This window comes from Ceratotherium simum, chromosome 1 (genome assembly GCF_057802395.1).
Source record: "Ceratotherium simum simum isolate JZ-2026a chromosome 1, ASM5780239v1, whole genome shotgun sequence".
In the NCBI taxonomy this organism is placed as follows: domain Eukaryota; kingdom Metazoa; phylum Chordata; class Mammalia; order Perissodactyla; family Rhinocerotidae; genus Ceratotherium; species Ceratotherium simum.
Window position 1 is genome coordinate 58,796,744 of NC_141900.1, and position 15,082 is coordinate 58,811,825.

Here is a 15,082-nt window from a genome sequence, read left to right on the forward strand (position 1 = left end):
TTTGGTAAATCTTTTTTTTTTAAAGATTTGGAGGGTGAGGAAACAAATGCAGTCTCTCTTGTTAAAATAGCTTTATTACTGTAATAAATCTAGAGAGAGGAGAACAGGGAGTAAGAGTCTCCCTTGTTAGTTAAACATGTTCCATTTGCACATTGTTTGGAATTCCCAGGAGAGCAATATCCGAGCTGATGGATCTTCCCCATAAAAAGGCCTTGGCATTGGGCCATTGTAAAATTAAAATGAATTCAGATTCATTCATGCATGCAACTTTAATTTACAATTAAAATATTATGGTTACATATTTTAATAAGAATAATTAGATGGGCCCAACTGAATCAACTTTTCTGTTTAATGAGACAGAACCAAGAATCCTAATGAAAAGGCAGGTGGCTGTGACAGGAAACACGTTTCAGACAGTGTCTTTTGTGGAGTCAGGCGTTTTTGTTCTTTTTGTATTCTAATGTCCAGCACGAGCGGTTTGATTTTTCTCCATTACTAAAGACCCTTGCCTCCAGCCGCACTGAGCTCATCTTCTGTGATGTATGAATAAGCAGTTTTCTCCTGTCAGATAGTCTGTTTCAATCCAATATTCTAGATTCTCTCGCTTCCAAGGCACGGGGTTTGTTCCTCTGCCCAGGGCTCACTTGGTGTAAATGGGACGGTCCTACCTATGTGATGTGACTGGAAGAGTGGGCTAAAACCTCGCGCGCGCGCGTGTGTGTGTGTGTGTCGGGCGGGGGTGTTGTATATTTCCCTTGCTCCCCTAGACCATGATGGCTGAATTCTGCCTTTGGAGACATGTACCTTTAGGATAAGGTTTTTTTTCTCCTTCAAAATGTACGTACTTCATACTGGATATAACAGCAACTACCAATTATTGACACCTTAGTGACAGTAAACCATCAGCTCCAGTGGCAGGGGATACCCTGAGCAGAGCAGACCCACGTGGGCCCTCGAGAGTTCTAGGCACCAGGAGGACCCTGCCACCAAGGGAGGGAGGAGACAGGTCCCTACAGAGAGCGATGGGAGGGATGTGCTGCTATTTTTGAATGTGTTGGCTCTAAGCTTACCACTTACATGTTCAAGATATGCTTATGCCGACTGATGGTAGCATTTTGGGCTTGCTCTAGGAAAGCATGGTTTTAATGTTGGGAAACTGATTAGAAACTGACTAGGCTGGAACCAATGAATATCATTAGGGAATATCCCATAAGCAAGGCTTCCACCTGGTGTGCTATGGTGTTAGGGACTTTGAAGGGAAGTGACAAGACAAGACAAAACACTTTCCCGCTCCCCAAAACTAAATTTGTTGTTCTTCCTTCCTCCTTCCCTCCCTGTCTATGTGATCCGATGTAATAATAGGGGAAACCGGGTATGGGACCTGTGGAAATTCTCTGCTATCTTCACAATTTTTCTGTATGTTGAAAACTATTCTGAAATAAGCAGTTTGTTTTAAAACAAATAACATTGAAATATATATGCTCACATATAAAGATTTCTAAAAGATTGTACAGTGAATAAAGCAAGGTACCAAACAGCATTTATAGCATGTTCCCATTTGTGTTAAAAATTATATATATATGCCAATTATATATATAAAATATATATAAAAGTCCTGGATAGATGGACAAGAAACTGGGAGTCCAGTAGGAGGGGGACTTTATTTTCGTAGTGTACTCCTCTGTATTTGAAATTTTGTCTCTCTCTCTCTCTCTCTTTCTTTAACCGCATGTGTTTTATTTTTATAATAATGAAAAAAATCTTATTTTTTTAAAGGTAGATAAATCTTAGGATATCATTATGTTAATGCTATCAGTACATGTTGAACAAATGGTTAACATTTTCACATCCATGTCTCTGATTTACTTTCACTTTCAAGTGCTGTATCTGTCCCTTTCATAAAGCAGTCTGCTGGAGATGACCTCCCTCCCTCCCTTCCTTCCTCCCTTCTTTTCTTTTACTTTCTCTGGTTTTAACTTTTTGTTATGAAAATTTAAACATACACAAAGAAGAGAGAATAATATAAAGAACCGGTATGTACCTAAGGGTTCAAAATTTAACACATTATTAATTCATGACCAAGCTATCTCCCTACCCGCACCCATTTCCTCCTGCTACCACATAGTGAATTATTTTGAAACAAATTCTAGACGTTGTGTAATTTCATCAGTAAATATTTCAGTATGCATTTCTAACAAATGACACTTCTTGGAAACAAACCACACTATCACACCTTAAATAATTAACATTAATTCCTTCATACCATCAATGTTCAAGTTTCCCTGATTATATTGAAAAAAAAATTATATATTTGGTTGTTCTAAGGGTGATCCAAATAAGGACCACACATTGCATTTTGTTAATATATTGCTTAAAGTCTCTTATTCTGCCTTTTCTCCTTTTGCAATTTATTTGTTGAAGAAACTGCATCTTTTGTCCTGTAGAGGTTTTCACATTCTGGATTTTGCTGATTGTGTCCTTGTAGCGTAGTTTGACACGGGTTGGCAATTATTTCTTGTTGCAAAAGATGAGTTTTTTCCACTGCATTTCCTAATGTATTATGAGATGCAAAAAGGTAACTCTCCTTAATTTTAGACGCTACTTGTGGAAAGAAACTTGTGACATCATGAACTATTATAAGTCATGTAAAAAGCGGGTCTAGTTGAATCTCATCCACAGTTATCTATCCTGAAGAAAAGCTTTCTTAAAAATCATCAGTTGAGGGGCTGGCCTGGTGGCATCGTGGTTAAGTTCGTGTGCTCTGCTTCGGCAGCCTGGGGTTCACAGGTTTGGATCCCAGGTGCAGACCTATGCACCGCTCATCAAGCCATGCTGTGGCGGCATCCTACATACAAAATAAAGAAAGATTGGCATAGGTGTTAGCTCAGGGCTAATCTTCCTCAGCAAAAAGAGGAGGATTGGCAATGGATGTTAGCTCAGAGCCAGTCTTCCTCACACACACACACACACACACACACACACACACACACACACACAAATCATAGTTAAAAATGCCAGAGCATGGTATTTAAACACACTCTAAGCTAGAAAGTGGCAAGTAACATCACTTGTAGTATGTCTTTTAGGTTATTTGTCATAACTATTATTAGGAAATAAAGGAAGGTTACTTGATGGATTCCTTCTGCCTTTCAGGCTTGTTATTTGTAAAGAATGTAGTGTGTTAAACAGGCTAAATTTAGTTTTGAGACTCTTATGTGGGAGTGCTGAATAGAACCCTAGTGAACAAGATTCTGGTTAAATTCTGCAATCAATAGCTGTCTAGAACATTGCCTAGCAGAGTTGGTGCTCAATATATTTTAATTGAATGAATGAATGACTCTCCAGTTTAAATACATAAATATGTAAAACACTACTTTAGAATAGGGAAAAAAAATGTCCTGAGAAAGTGAGCACAAAATGAAACAAGTTTTCATTTTTGTGATAGAAAATTCTCATCAAGGCTTTAGAAAATTAATACTCACTAACATCTAGAGATTCTGCTTTATTAGCTTTTGTCTCTACTTATTGTAATCTGAGTAAATATTTTAATAATTAGCACACAGTTATGTTTACTGTACTATAGAGATTAAAGCTAAACTACAGTGGAAATTAAAAAAATACATCTATCAAAATGGCTAGAATGAAAAATAGTGATAATAGCACTAGAACCAGTGATGGATGTGTAGTGATGCAACAGTGTGGTGTTAATTTGCGTTTCCCTAATGGCTAATCATGCTGAACATCTTCTCAGGTGTTCGCCTGCCATCTGAATGTCCTCCTTGGTGAAATGGCTCTTCATGTGTTTTGCCTATTTTCTATTTGAATTCTTTGGTTTTTTAAAATGTTGAGCTTTGAGAATTCGTTATATATTCTAGATACAAGTCCTTTGAAGGATGAGTGATTTGCAAATATTTTCTTCCAGTCTATAATTTGTTTTTTCACCTCTTCACAGGGCCTTTTGCAGAACAAAGGTTTTTAGTTTTAGTGAGGTCCAGTTTATCACTTTTTTCTTACATGGATTGTCCTTTTGGTGTCAAGTCTAAGAGCTGTTCGTCTAGTCCTAGATCCCGAAGATTTTCTCCTATATTTTTTCTAAAAGTTTTATGGTTTTATGTTTACATTTAAATCTATGATCCATTTTGAGTTAGTTTTTGTATAAGGTGCAAGTTTAGGTCAAAGTTCATCTTTTGGCCCGTGGATCTCCAATTGCTCCAGAACCACTTGTTGAAAAGACTGTACCTCCTCTGTTGAATTGTTTTTATACATTTGTTAAAAATAATTTGGGCATGTTTGTATAGGTCTATTTCTGGGTTTTCTGTGGCATTGATCTGTGTGCCTCCACCAGTACCACACTATCTTGATTACTATAGCTATATAGTAAGCCTTGACATCAGGAAGAGGGATTCTTTGCACTTTATTCTTTTTCAAAATTGTTTTGGCTATTCTAGGGTCTTTCCCTTTCCATGTGAATTTTAGAATAAGCTCATCTACGTCTTCAAAATATCTTGCTGGGATTTTTATGGGAATTGCATTAAACCTATAGATCAACTTGGGGAGAATTTATCACTTTACTATGTTGAGTCTTCCAATGCATGAACACAGTATAGACATATATAGACATATACAGAGAAGTATAGTTTCTTAAATTTCTTTCAACAGCATCTTGTAATTTTAAGCATACAGAGCCTATACATCCTTTATTTTTGAATCTTCTTTGTAATCAATTGGTTAATTAATTTTCAAACATTTCATGAGCACTTTCTATGTGCTAATACTGTGCCCAGTGCTAGAAATATAAATATAAAATACAAAGCCTTTGAGAGGCTAGTGGGGCAGTTTCAGAAGAACATGTTGTTTGATATTTTTAGCTAATAGCAAAGAAGATAACTTTTTCCCCTCCAAAATAATGCAGTTACAGTAAAATTGAAAATTACCTGAAATTTATTATTGCTAAAAGAACCGCTAGATAGAACATGTTTGAGATCACACACTTTGCAACAAGGCAAACCTGAGTTTGAAATCTAGCTCGGCCTAGTGGCCATTTGACTTTGAGCCCATTGCTTAATCTTTAGAAGCCTTATTTTTCTTATCTGTAAAATGGGATGATATTACTGACCTCTTAGGATTGTGGTAAAGATGAAAAGAAAAAGTGTAAAACACTTATCACAGTGCCTGGCACATGTCAGTGCCCTGTACAATACAGTTATTTTTATTGTTAATTTCATCTCATATCAGGGCTAAGGAAGAAAAGACAAGGTAGATGGATGAATGGATAAAGGGTGAACCCAGGGTGGGGGTGGGGAGGAAAACAGGGTACATTGAAATCAAAGAATGATTATTATAAGAGAATACAGGAATTAAATTTTAAAAGAGTCTAGCAGTCTCTCTTTCTTCAGAAGCCTGTATTCACATGGAGAACAGTAGGGATCAGTTAGTTTAAATTTTTAATTCTGCTCTGCCTGGCTTCTTCCTTCATACTAGATATAGTCATTAGGCCCTAGAAATCATTAAAGTGTTTAATAAGGTTATTAAATTGACTAACTGCTGCTGCTGAAGCAATTTTCATAGGAAATCCATATGATTCTAGGTGTGGAACTCGGAGCTGTCCTCTGTGGCTGACAGGCTGTCAACATTCCTTTGAAGGATGGTGGGCAGCATTATGAGGGATGCGTCTAATTAAGAGATTATAGGTGAACCTTGGCTTCCTGGGTGTGCTATTCGTAGCTAAAAGTATGGGGAAACTTCACTAATTCCTACTAATTGCAGGGTGGGGGAGGGGAGGCCCATCTGAATTATAGAATATTTTAAAATAAATGTACTTTTATTACTTTCAAGTACATATTTTAACTCCAACTAGGCAAACAAATTGTTGTCTGGTATAAGTCTTAGGGGACCCAAGTTATTGAAGCTATCAGAGTGATTTTCAATTATTTCTATGTAAATAGGTGCTTCTGGAGTTCTTTAGGGTGCTCGAAAATAGTTTGTTCTCATAGATCTTAAATGTTGTTCTCGTAGCCATATGCTGTTAATTGGCACATCTTTAGAGGAAGGGGTTTGTTAAATTAAGATAAACTTTAGACCAGCTGCTAAATAACTTATCATTAATTCATGGAGTCTAAGAACCCAAGTGGATGAGGTTTTTATTTCAGTTGAAGTTTGATCTTGTTTTTTCCCTGAAAGCAGTTCATTCATTCCTGCAGGCATTCATTTATTCATTAAGTGACATTAATGGAATGCATTGATGTGCCAGTAACTCAAGTCATACAAGACAGCCTAAGCTACCCGAAAGGAGCTTGGCATCTGGTAGAGAAGGCCTACAGGTAATTACAGTACAGTAAGACATAGCGAGTGGGGACGATGCCCAAGGTCTGCCCAGAGGCATTAGGGGCCTGGACGAGGGTCAAATTAATCAGACTGGCTGAATTTGAGGATTTCCAGAGGGATTCCAGAAGGATTTCCAGAGACCGAGTTGCATTTTGAAAAATGAATTGGAGGTAGCAGAAAATAAAAGAAAGAAGACGACAACAAAGAAGAGAAAAGCAGAAAGTGGGGTGGGGACAGCAGTCCAGGCAGAGAGAACAGCATGTTCAAGGGCATGGAGGTGTGAAATGGCCTGTTGTGCATGGGGACCTAAGCTTAGCCTTTGGAGATAAGTAGCATGAAAATCATGAAAGGCTATATTGTGCTAGCTAGGGAGTTTGAACTTGATCTTGAAGGTTATGGGGCGAGTTTTTAAGGATTTTCAGCAGGAAAATTACATCATCAGATGTGTGCTTTGGAGCCATTCTTGTCTTAGTGTGGGGGATGAATTGGATACAGGCCCAGAGATCAATTCGCAGCCCTTGCATTAATGTTGGGCAAGTGGTCCTTGAAGCAAAGCAGTAGCAAAGGGAATAGAGTTGTGGGTGGTTCACAGGAGGGTGGATCTGGAGGACGTGGTCAGTGTGGATTTGGGAGGTGAATCAAAGACAGAAGTCTGGAGTAACTGGATTTCTGGCTGGGTTGTTGGGGATGAGACAGGGAGCAGGGTGATGTGGGAAGGATATGGACTCTGTGTGCTTGTGGGACTTCCAAGTGGAGCTTTCTAGGCAAGAGCCTGGATTTGTGGAGAGATGCCTGGACTGGGATGGAGAGGGAGTCATCAGTTCATTCTGGGTGCTTGAAACCGTATGTTTGCATGAGGTTACCCTTGAATTCCAACAGGGTGTGAAGAACAGCAGCCTGGGATGGCTTTCAGGGCCACGGCAACATTTGAGAGAACAAGAGGGAAGAAAGTTCGCCATCCACAAAAATAGTGACAGTTAGCACTCCAACCAAGTTAAGGATTTTTCAGGATTGAAAAAACATTTGGAGTCTTAGCACCATAGTTAATTTTGAGCGTGTATTTAAAATGCATTGCTGTGTTCTTAGAAGACATTTTTTTTTTCCAGCATGGTTTTAGAAAGGTATTCAAAAAACACTTCCCTATGTAAAGATTAGACTTAATAAGTCATAATAATGGGAGAGTCCAAGAATTCCAACCCATTGAGATGAAGAAGAGATTCTTTACTGTAGTTTGTCATTATGCTTTTACAAATATTATGAAGGCCTTGCTCTGAGAAAGTACTGTGAAATCTTTAGGTCACTCTGCCTTTTGCTAAAAAATTACAGTGTTAGAGTGTTTGCTACTGGGTTCTTAAATTAATAATTTGCACTTTAAAACAAGATAGATAGTTGTTTTAGCTTTTCTTAATTGCTTATTGCTGATGTCTGTGGAAAGACTTCAGTGCTTTCGGTTTATAAGCATTTCTCTTTCTATGTCATAATACTTTACACTCATGTAGCACTTAAAAATTTCCCAGTGCTCTCACCAGTATTTTATAATTTGATCCTCCTAACAAAGAGCTGAGACAGGTTGCAGGCATTATTCTCATTTTCCAGATGTGGAAAGAGAGGTTCAATGAATAAGTTCACAATTTAGGAAGTGGGTGAGCCAGAATTTACCCCTGTTCTTGTGACCATGATTTCAGTGCTCTTTTCATGGAAAGGGCCATGTTACTCAAAGCTTATAGGTTAACAGTTGGGCAATAGCAAACAAAATAGAAAGAAAAAGCCCTGATTTTTTCCAGAACTATTTGTCATTACTACCATCATCAATTAACAGTATGTTGAATGATCAGGGGGTATGTGACACTGTGGTAACTTATAGTTTTAGTTCAGAAACATTTTTATTAAATCACAAGTTTGTAGCAAATTGACAAATGTGTTTCCTTATCTTTTCATTTTTATTTAATCTGTGTAAAGCCCCATTATTTCAGTAACAGGTGCATGTCTTCTACTGTTAATATGGGACATTAAGCTATTGGAAATATTTAATTTCCCTTTTGGTATAATGAAGAACTTCTGCCTCTCCAGTGGAAAAATGGAGCTGCCAGCACTCTGGGAGAGAGTATGGCTTACATGTGACCTGATGACTAGGAGCCTTCTGGCTTAAGGGGGGCAGGATAACCTTGTCAGCTGTTGTCAACATTCCACCTTGCTCAGTGTAGGCTCAGCTGACTTCTCCATTAGGCACATGCCCAGGGCCCACACTCCTTTGAGGGGCCCATGAAAATGTTTTAATTTCTTTTAAAATAGGAAAAATAAAATGAACTGAACTTTTAGGTCAAATAAAAGATTTTAATATATAATATTAATATATTCATCTTTACACGAGCACAGTCATAAAGTATGATTTTTATTTATTTATTTATTTTTTTTGGTGAGGAAGATTGGCCCTGAGCTAACATCCGTTGCCATTCCTCTTCTTTTTGCTGAGGAAGATTGTCGCTGAGCTAACGTCTGTGCCAGTCTTCCTCCATTTTGTATGTGGGATGCCGCCACAGCATGGCTTGATGAGCATTGAGTAGGTCTGTGCCCGCCTGGGTTCCAAACCTACAAACCCTGGGCTGCCGAAGTGGAGCACGTGAACTTAACCACTGTGCCACTGGGCCAGTCCCTTTAATAATTTTTTTTGTGAAAGAAAAGGCCCATGAAGGCAAAAGTACCCAGGGCCTATGAAAGTCAGAATGCAGCTCTGAGGGTGTTGGGGGATTTGCTGGGAGACATGTGGTCTACTCTGGACTCTGGTCTTCTCTCCTATTTCTAACCTGTTTCTCCTTCTGTTCATTGATTCAATGATGATGATTCATTCCTTCTAAGAACTGTGGATGTATCAAAGGTACTCTAGGAATATGAGTTTCACACAGACTGACAGGAGACTGAGGTGAAATGTGTACAGACTAAGGGCAGGGAGCCTGGGTTTTGTTTCAGTTTCCATCTCCGGGCAGGATCTACTGCCCTGACTCAGTCACGCTATAGGTGATGAGGGGCTATTACAGATACTTTGCTTTAACAATTGTTTTTATAGTCCCTCTTATAATTTAGAACATGCTTTGAGAAATAATGGGCAAAACCTTTAGAGCATTGCTATATTGTTATGTTGTTTTTATTGTCTCTGTGTCATCTCAATGACTTTAAAAATACATAATGAAAAGATTTTAAAATAAGACTGTTTGGAACATTAACTCATCATGCCTATAAGCTGAGGGCAAGCAGTGGGGCAGAAGTCTCAAACGCAAGAACAAAGTGTACATTGCCTTAGAAGGTGAAACTTGATAGATGGCAAAAGTTATTTTCAGAGGGCCACCGCCCGGTGGTCCCGGTTCGGATCCCGGGCGTGCACCGATGCATCGCTTGGCAAGCCATGGTGTGGTGGCGTCCCGTATAAAGTGGAGGAAGATGGGTGTGGATGTTAGCCCAGAGCCAGTCTTCCTCAGCAAAAAAAGAGGAGGATTGGCAGATGTTGGCATAGGGCTGATCTTCCTCACACACAAAAAAATTATTTTCAGGGAATGTGGACAATTTTTCTCCTTTTTTTTCAATCCTCTGTACTGAAAATTCTCACTTTATTATCTGTATAACAGAATGGAGGTGGTCTGTCCAGAAAACCCTACAATTTTTCCTCCGCTGCTTCTGCCCTAGAGCATTGACAGCCTGCGTCTCAGATGTGCCAAAGCCAAGCAGTAAGAAATGCCTAAAATTTCAGCCTTGAAGCCCCCTTTTTTTAAACAAAAAGTTAATATATTTAAAATTAAATTCAATTAGTAAATTTATAATCAAAGTGAATAAATTACACTTTAAAATTTATCATGCCAAACATAATACTTTTTTGTTGTACGTTTTCAGATTTTTAGTAAAGAGCACTTTTTTTGAAAGTATTGTAATTTTACCCCGTTATTTCCGTTATTATTATCTTTAAAAAGGAACAAAATTATTGACTATGTATTTTTATTTAACATCTCTAACTTTTACCTGTAACATGAGGTTACTATGAAGATGAAATGATTTACTGTATGGGAAAGTATATTTTAAAAATAGAAAAAGTATTGTGTGAAAGGTGTTCATCTTTCTATTAATAAGTTATTACTGCTTACTCTCATGAAGCTGGGGTGCATATACAAAGTCATTTTCAACTCTCATTGCTTGCTTTTCACATGACCTTTGCTACTCTTTCTTATTTGTGTTCTAGGAAGTGATTTATCAGGTAGGGTCTATAGTTTTAATTTAGAGAGGTGAAGAAGGTAAGAAATTACTGTTTTTAAAATTTGAGAAAAATGTGAACCTATTTTTCATAATTAAAAATCAAAAATCGGTTTTGGTGTATACTATCTTATTGTCTTCCCATAACTTCTATAACTATCTAAAAGTGTACCCAGCTTGGTTTTGCATTATTTTAAAAATTCCATTTGTGGCAAAAGTGTTTCTTGAACTTCCTGTGGTACATGATTCATTAACTTTACTTCTTGTTTTTTAAAGGATTACGACCACATTGGTTAAAGCTCGTTTCAGTTTTGATTTAGTACAGCAATTTTTCTCAGCTCTTTGTAGCCCTACTTGCAATTCTGAAGCACATTTCTTTGTTTACCATGCCCTTGCAGGAATTTGTAAGTGTCTGGGTTCGAGATCCTAGGATTCAGAAGGAGGACTTTTGGCATTCCTATATTGACTATGAGATATGTATTCATGTAAGTATGCAATCAGTAGTCCAGAGAAATCATAGTAATTTTTAGGTAGCATACATCTGATGGCACACTGATATACTTAAAATTGAAATGTGTATAACTTTTCCTAATTCAAAGAACTGAATTTGAATGATTACAACTAATGCTTGTATCTTAAATGAAGTAGTAGGATGGTTCCTAAAGTTGAAAAATTACTTATTTGAATTCCTTATTGCACCTTTGTTAATATTAATATTTTAATGTTTATTGCCTTCATGTATGGAGATGTGAATACATCTAAAATTCACAGTTAAGGAGTATTTATAGCTCATTAACGGTATTTCTTTATGATCTGTTATAGCGTATTTCTGGATAATATACTGCCTGGTAAATCTTAAGTTTTGAGAGGACGTAGAGTTCTCTGGAAAAGAGATGCACAATGTTTTATGTGTAGAATAAGAAAGTAGGGAATGAATATGTGCAATTATTTTGCCTTAGTCTAGATTATGAGTAATTAACATAAGTAAATAACTAGAAACAATGTACTTTATTTGGAAATCATACTGTGCCACAATCTCTTTAACAACGTCCTGTGGTGTGTGACCTTCTATGATCATCTTGAACAAAGGTCAGCAAGCTTTTTCTGTCAAGGGCCAGGTGCTAAATGTCTTCAACTTTGTGGGCTTTGTGTAGTCTCTCTTGAAACTATTCAATTCTGCCATTGTAGGATGAGAGCAGCCATAAACAATACATAAATGAATGAGTGTAATTGTGTTCCAATAAAACTTTATTTGTGAAGACAGGTGGCAGGCTGGATTTGGCCCACAGGTTATAGTTAATTGGCCCTTGATCATGAAGATAGTCACTTTTCCCATCTGATTTAGTCCAGACTTCTCCTGGGAGCATAGCAACAGGCTCAGATTTTATCTATGACTACGTAGCACAAGTGAAGTAAAATTTAGCCACCTTTAATCTTCCCATGTAAATAGCTAAATTGGTGTATTGGATACCAAATCACCAGCCATAAAACTTTTCTTTTTCTCTTTTTTTTCCTTTTTTCTTTCAAGGCTGCCCAACTTAGAAAATAAAGTAAAAACTCCAAACTGCTTTTTTGATGATTGTGTTGATGGCCATTACCAGGGTATGCCTTGTATTTTGGTTTTACTCATAGTCACACCAGATAATACATTCTGTGTGGAAAATTATAACATGAGTATGTAAGACTAAGCATTTGAAAATGAAATGAAATTCTTTAGTTGCCTTTTAACTTCCTCTAAAAAATTTGTGGGTCGTTATTACACACTTTATGGTAGGCATGAAATTTAATTCACCTCAGGGAGTTAATGAAAGCATCCATTTTTCTCTGCTACCTAAATAGATGATGTGAATTCAGAAATGTCCATCTCGAGCCAGAAGTGATGGTTCCACAAATATTATTTGGTGGTGTTCTGGTGTTTCTCTGAAATGCTAATAAATTGACAATGAATAAATCTTGGCTTGGTAGATAGCAGGAACAAGCAAATAGATTTAGAGGAACTTAATAAATTAGTGATCCTAGTGTATTCTGATCCTGCAGAGGCTTCCACCTGTTGCTGTATGATTAGGACTGGATGGGGGGACTGGAGAGTTCTAGTAAGCCTTGCTTAGATGCTATACCCATAGAGCTTTTCAGGTAGAGAAGCTGGTGTTTAACCTGTTTACATTAACCTCAAGGGAAATGATATCAGTTGACTCTAAATCTTAGGATTTACTTGGAATTTTAAACTAGTGGACTATAGAGGTGGGTAGTCGATCATATATACTCTCCTGAACTTATCTTGCAGATGAAGGACTTAGAGATAGACCTTTGTCTGGTGTATGTACCAGATGGATCTCCAGTTACTGACATCTGCAATGATTCTGAACAGAGAAATGAAAGGGAGTTGAAATTGACCTAGTCTGTGCCTGAGGCGTCAGGAGTCCCTGCAGTGCCCTGGTACTCTCTGGGGAGAGAGACTGAGAGGATACCTGCCCAGGCCTCGTTAGGGCACCAGTTCTGGTGTAAATGGCCTGCTGTCTTAGTCCCCAAGGATCACATTAGAGTGAGGTCCTCATGTGCTTTGAAATCCACACACAGAATGTTATTGTGCCACAAACTCCATCCACTGCATTTTGCTGCAATATCGTCAAAGATGATGGGATTTAGATAAATAGCTACTTTGGGGCAAGTCTCTTAACCTCTCTGTATCCTGAGGTTTTCTGAACTTTATAAAGTTCAGGAATACCAGGAACTGAGCCATATATTTCATGGGAACAGTTTGAGAACTAATGCACATAAATCATTTACATTTCCCAAGGAAAACAACTGCTAGGTGCTTATTAAGTGGTTGGAATAATAACAAGTTTTGAAATAATATAAATTTTGGGGGCAAAGAAATTTCTCATTGACAATGTAAAGATTATGAAATAGAACTTTGAAATAAATATAGAGAATAGAGGTATTCTTACAAAGCAAATAGACAAATATTTGCCAGTCTCTTGTTTTACCCAAAGGAGAAACACACGTATTTATCAGCTTGTGTTTACCCAAAAGAGAGGCATTGCCATTTTGCTTAGGATGGAGACTCTGTAGGTCTTTTTCCAAGTCTGCCTTACGGTAGCTGGAAGGAAACCAACATCTAGTAACTGATAATATTAATAGATAGCATTTGCTAAGTGCTTATTATCAATCTTTACAACCACCCTGTGAAAAAGGTATGTATTGTTTCATCCCTGTTTTACCATTCAGGAAACTGGAGTGTAGGTGACTTGCCCTATACCAGAGCCAGGACTGGAATTTGGGTCCCCTACATGGATGCTTGTCCCTGTGCACTGCACACCTCTCTCTAACTTGGATCACACTTGCTCGAATGTCCAGTAGAGAAGGGAAATGCTGTTCTCTTTAAAAGTGATTTCAGGATTCCTAGTGATTTGTGTGATCTATAATGATGGCCATATGGAGGGCATGATGGCTTCTGTGATGTCACATCAAGGGCCATGAGAAGGTGTCTCTAATCCACAAAGGCTTCTCCAGCTACATGGATGGATAGATGGTATGAAAATGCAGTGGATGACCCTGAGTTCTTATTGCTCACTTATGCTTCAGGATTTGTTTAATTTTTGTAATCTGTCTTTGAAAGCAGTGCTAATAGGTAAGCAGGAGGCTACTTCAGGGCTCAGGGAATGGCTGGGTCATGACTTGCCCCAAGACAACACTGTTCATTTATGTCATTCCAGCTGTCATCAGGGCTATTATATTGGTGGGTTATGTGCAAGATTTGAATCAGGCATAAATGCAAATGTATTTTTTAAAATCCTTTTTAAAATAAATACTGCAGTATATAGCAAGTTATAGATATAAGAAAAGCATTTTTCCTTAAGTGAGGCTTATATTTTTCTTGTTCTCTAAACAGACCAATAGCATGTGTTTTACAATGAAAACATCCTGTGTACGAAGAAGATATAGAGAATTTGTGTGGCTGAGGCAGAGACTCCAAAGTAATGCATTGCTGGTGTAAGTGATTTAAAGAGTATATCAAGGAGACTGTATTATTATATTCAATATTTAACAATTTGATATGCATTAAGATATATAAAATATGAAGGATTTTATAAGCTTTCTTCTTGATTGCAATACATAGCTTTAGTTAGTTTTGTGGCTACTGCCTCTGAATTCAATATCACTTGAATTCCACCAACTTTTATGAGGATTGATTATGAAAGGCCACAAAAAATATTTAAAATGGGTTTTTCTTTTTTTTTTTTTAAAGATTTTATTTATTTTATTTTTTCCCCCCAAAGCCCCAGTGGATAGTTGTATGTCGTAGCTGCACATCCTTCTAGTTGCTGTATGCGGGACTCGGCCTCAGGATGAACGGAGAAGCGGTGCCTCGATGCGCACCCGGGATCCGAACCCGGGCCACCAGCATCGCAGCGCGCGCACTTAACCACCAAGCCACAGGGCCGGCCCAAAATGGGTTTTTCTTTAAGTTGATTTTCTCATACCCTTATTATATAATATGTAATATATATAATATATATAA

At 37.7% G+C, this 15,082-nt stretch overlaps 1 protein-coding gene across 4 annotated transcripts in view; it reads left to right on the top strand.

The window, feature by feature from the left end:
* Positions 1-15,082, top strand: part of SNX10 (sorting nexin 10) — a 77,347-nt gene that overhangs the window by 52,825 nt on the left and 9,440 nt on the right. For 3 of the 4 annotated variants that reach the window (XM_004418901.3, XM_087429082.1, XM_087429085.1), the window contains exons 3-4: positions 10,959-11,045; positions 14,453-14,553. In XM_004418901.3, coding sequence (XP_004418958.1) covers positions 10,959-11,045; positions 14,453-14,553 — 188 coding nt within the window. Of the gene's footprint in view, positions 1-9,966; positions 10,044-10,958; positions 11,046-14,452; positions 14,554-15,082 lie in introns of those variants that run through there. The other variant, XM_087429087.1, reaches the window with a different exon arrangement.